This window comes from Ursus maritimus, unplaced genomic scaffold (assembly GCF_017311325.1).
Source record: "Ursus maritimus isolate PB19 unplaced genomic scaffold, ASM1731132v1 scaffold_2, whole genome shotgun sequence".
NCBI lineage: Eukaryota > Metazoa > Chordata > Mammalia > Carnivora > Ursidae > Ursus > Ursus maritimus.
This window is the reverse complement of record NW_024424452.1, coordinates 17068006-17071995: the sequence shown is the minus strand read 5'-3', so window position 1 is coordinate 17071995 and position 3990 is coordinate 17068006. Positions and strand designations below refer to the sequence as shown.

The 3990-nt window shown below is 56.6% G+C and overlaps 1 protein-coding gene across 1 annotated transcript in view; it reads right to left on the bottom strand.

The window, feature by feature from the left end:
- The window catches only part of LOC103657917 (major vault protein), a 22420-nt gene that overhangs the window by 4650 nt on the left and 13780 nt on the right, over positions 1–3990 (bottom strand). Inside the window, exons 6-9 of the mRNA XM_040635101.1 lie at positions 3587–3681; positions 3237–3473; positions 1282–1563; positions 26–270 (exon numbers count right to left, since the gene is read on the bottom strand). Of these exons, the coding sequence (XP_040491035.1) occupies positions 26–270; positions 1282–1563; positions 3237–3473; positions 3587–3681 (859 nt within the window). The remainder of the gene's footprint in view (positions 1–25; positions 271–1281; positions 1564–3236; positions 3474–3586; positions 3682–3990) is intronic.

Sequence of the window (3990 nt, the reverse complement as noted above, 5' to 3'; positions counted from 1 at the left end):
CCCCCCCCCCCAGCCAGCCCCTCACCGAGCTTTCTTCTCCCTGTAGTCATACACCTGCACGGCTGCGTTGTGAGGGACCCGGTAGCTAACCACACGGGTCTTGTTCCGGAGGGTGGCAGACTGCGGGGTCTTGGTCGTCTCCTTCTCGCCCCTGTCTGCCAGAGGGTCCTGCCCCTTGTTCAGCAGCTCCTCTACCCCAGCAGGCAGCTCCTTCTCCCACAGGACTTCGTCCTGGGTCAGCATGTAGGTGCTCCCAATCACAGCACGTACCTGGAGAGAGGGCAAGGCGGAGGAGGTCACCGGGGAAGGGAAAAGGGAGAAGGCCCCAGCCGGCCGTCCCAAAACAGAGCTGGTCGCGGGGGCAGTAGAGCGTGGTGGTTGGGCTCGGTCTCCGGACTGGGGCTGCACTCAGATGCTGGTGCGGTCGTCTGGGCCAGACAGCCGTGCTTTAGGTCCAGGGCCACAGAACGCACCCACCACCGGCCACCTCCCAGGCTCCAGGAGTAAAGGACATTTCCCACATATAGTGCTGAGAACCTGGCAATGGTAAGGGTTCGACCTTATTTCTTCTGGAATCTTCCCTCTTGGGGCAACCTGGAGGGCATCCTGGGGACAGAGGTAAATCCTAGGACATAGGCAAGATCCACTAACATTTCCTAGGATTCCGAGCTCTACTTCCAGGTTGTATTCTTAGAGAAAGAGGTCAGAGATGTGGTCCTAGGTCAAACCAAGGTCCACGCTTCAGATGAAGGGGCAAAGGGGAAGGATTCCATTGGGATAAGCACATGGGAGAGGAGGCTGGTTCTTGGGGTTCCTAGGCCGCTCCCCAGTCAGACCTTCATGCTGGGGCCAGAGTCCCCTCCTAAAACCTGGCTCATCTTTTCCCTTGGGTGTTTCTCAAATTTCAAGCGAGCTATTTAATGGGGTGCCTGGGTGGCTCAGTCGGTTAAGCATCTGACTCTCGATTCTGGCTCAGGTCATGATCTCAGGGTCATGAGATCGAGCCCTGCGCTGGGCTCTGCACTGGGCGTGGAGCCTGTGTTAGATTCTCTCCCCCCTCCCTCGGCCTCTCCCCACTCCCTGTTCTAAAACGGAAAGACAAAGGGAAGGCAAATACTCCACCGAATGCCCTCATACCTACCAGCCAGCCAGCTCAGATGCCACCACCAAGGCTGTCAAAGTCCCCTCCCCTGTCCCCACCGTGTGCCTCTCCCTGTCGGCCCCACGCAAGCCCCCACCACGGCCACACGGCGGTGATGGTGCCCACCCCTCAGCCATTACCCTTCCGGTCTTGACGTCCTGCACGTAGATGCCCTCGTTCTCGTCCAGAGGGATGGCCTGGCGCTCTTCCACCACCTCCACCTTGGCAGAGGGCACGTATTCCAGCGGTCCGCGGATGAGCCAGCGGTCCCCAGCCTGGTGGGAGACCTTCTCTCCCTCTTCTCCCTCCTCCAGGGGCTGCAGGGCCCTCAGCAGCAGTCCCTGCTGCTCCGAGAGCACGTACACATCCTGGATGCCTCGTTCCAGCCGCTCTCCCGGCTGGAGGAAAAAGGACTTCTCGCCCTAGTGGACAGACGTGGGATTAGGAGCCGGTTGCCGCCCAGGGTTGGGCCTCTGGCGGCACCTGCTACGGCCACAGGCTTGTGTTGAGAACAGGAGCCCAAAATCCTCCTCCCCACACTCCCACTGTAACACCGAGAAGCACGGTCTGGGCCAGGAGGTGCTCGACAAATGCCTACAGACCTCATCTGATTGAGCCTTGCCCTTGATGAATTCCGGACGCGGTCATCACTGGGGCCCTCACAGCTCAACAATTAAGAAGGAACCGCCTATTGCTCAGTTTCTCCCATGCCTTGGTTTCCTGAGATGATGTAGTCTGGGCATTGGCAGACTCCGTTGCTGGGCCAAATCTGGCTTTTTTTTTTTTTTTTTTAATTAACTATACGTTTGAGATACAATCTATATACCATAAAATTTGTTCATTTAAAGAATACAATTCAAATCACTGAGCTCTACCTCTGAAACCAATAATACATTATATGTTAACTGAATTTAAATTTTTTAAAAAGGGGGAAAAAATAAAGTGTGCAGTTCAGGGGCCCCTGGGTGGCTCATTCGGTTAAGCGTCTGCCTTTGGCTCAGGTCAGGATCTCAGGGACCTGGGATCGAGCCCTGCATCAGGCTCCTTGCTCAGGGGGGGGGTCTGCTTCTCCCTCTCCCTCTGCCTGCTGCTCCCCGCTTGTGCACACATACGCTTTCTCCCCGTTAAATAAAAATCTAAAATAAAATGAATAAAAATAAAATCTTAAAAATAAGTAAATAAGGTATACAGGTCCATTGTTTGGGGATACCCACAGAGTCGTCCAATCACCACGATGATCTGACCCCAGGGCATTTTCATCACCCTGAAAAAGCCCTCACTCAACAGCAGCTTACGTCCGTCCATCCCTACTCTAACCACTGATCTGTTTTCTATCACTATGGATTTACCCATCTGGGACATTTCATATGAATGGAATCATGCAATATGTGGTCTTTCACGTGCGGCCTCTTGCTCCGCACGGCGTTCGCGCACCCGCGTTGCGGCAGGTGTTAGTACATGCAGGTGATTAGTGCACGAGCATCGTACGCCTTCGTGCCTTCGTTTCTTTTTATAGCCCAAGGATATTCCATTGTGTGGCTAGGCCACAATTTGTTATCCATTCATCCACTGATAGACATTCGGGCTGTTTCTGGAAGCAAAACGTTACCGGAACACAGACACACTCGTTCATTTACAAGCGGTCTACGCTTTCGCTCCAACGGCACAGCAGAGTGGTTGCAAGAGAGGGACACCACTCACGAAGCCTGAAATACCCGCGGTCTGGCCCTGCAGAGAAATGTGCCCATCCCTCCCAGGGTGAGGCCGGGGCGTGGGGAGAAGCGTAAACCAAGAGGTTTGTTTCGTGCAGGATGAGGACAAAGTTTCCAGGACAGCAGGCACGGACGGGGCCCCGGAGGTGCTCCCAGAAGAGACCGTCTGTAAATCTCCCTGAGATTGGGGGCCTCAGGAGATCCACAGGACAGGGTCTCAAAAGATAAAACTGGGTGTGCAAAGGCACGGGGCGGGGGGGAGCCCAGAATAAGCGTGATGCTTCTAGAATGTGTACGTAGGGTGGGAGGAGGGGAGGGAGCGGTCCCGGGGTCTCAAGCCCCTCAAGGGCAGTCAGCCTCCCCGGAGAGCAGGACGCATTTACCTTGACCACACGCTTTTGCCCCAGCTGGTTCTTGCCATCCGGGCCGACCGGGTCGAGAATCACACAGTAGTTGCGGGGGCCCAAGGTGGTGATGGGCACGATCCCCAGCACCTCCTCGTACACATCTGGCACGTGGGCCTCCGTGTCCTGCACGGTCACCAGCCACTCCTCCCCAGTGCGGCGGCTCACTCCCCTCAAGTCTCGAAAGTTCTGCAGAGCCCGGAGGTGCAGGGCCGTCTGGGGGACAAGATGTAGGGAGCATGTGAGGAAACTGACCTCCAATTCCCTCAGGGGAGCTGGGAGCCCCACTGGCCACTCCCCCCACCCCCTACCCTGGCCAGAGCACAGACCTTCTCTGTGAGGATCACGGCATCCACCAAATCCAGAACTTCCTCAAACACGGCCGGGAGGTAGGCGCCCACCGAGCGGACCAGCCATTCTTCTCCTGGGCCAAGGGGGGAGGCGGGAGGGTCAAAGGTCACCCAGCCTGCTCCCCAGCTGCCCCTTCCCGCAGCATAGACAACCAGGACCTGCCGGCTCTGGGGGTGAGAGGCCACGCCCTCAGGCTCCAGGGCCTGACAAGGGTGCATATGTTACTTTCTTTCCTGAGGCCAGAGAAAACCAACCCCTAGCCAGGACAATAAGAAAAGCCGGCTAGGGGCCCAAGCTGCTGCCATGCCTTCTCTGGGCTCCAAAGACCAACTCCTCCCCTTTGCCTGAAAGGGGTAGAACTGCCTCTAGGAGAGCTGGAGAC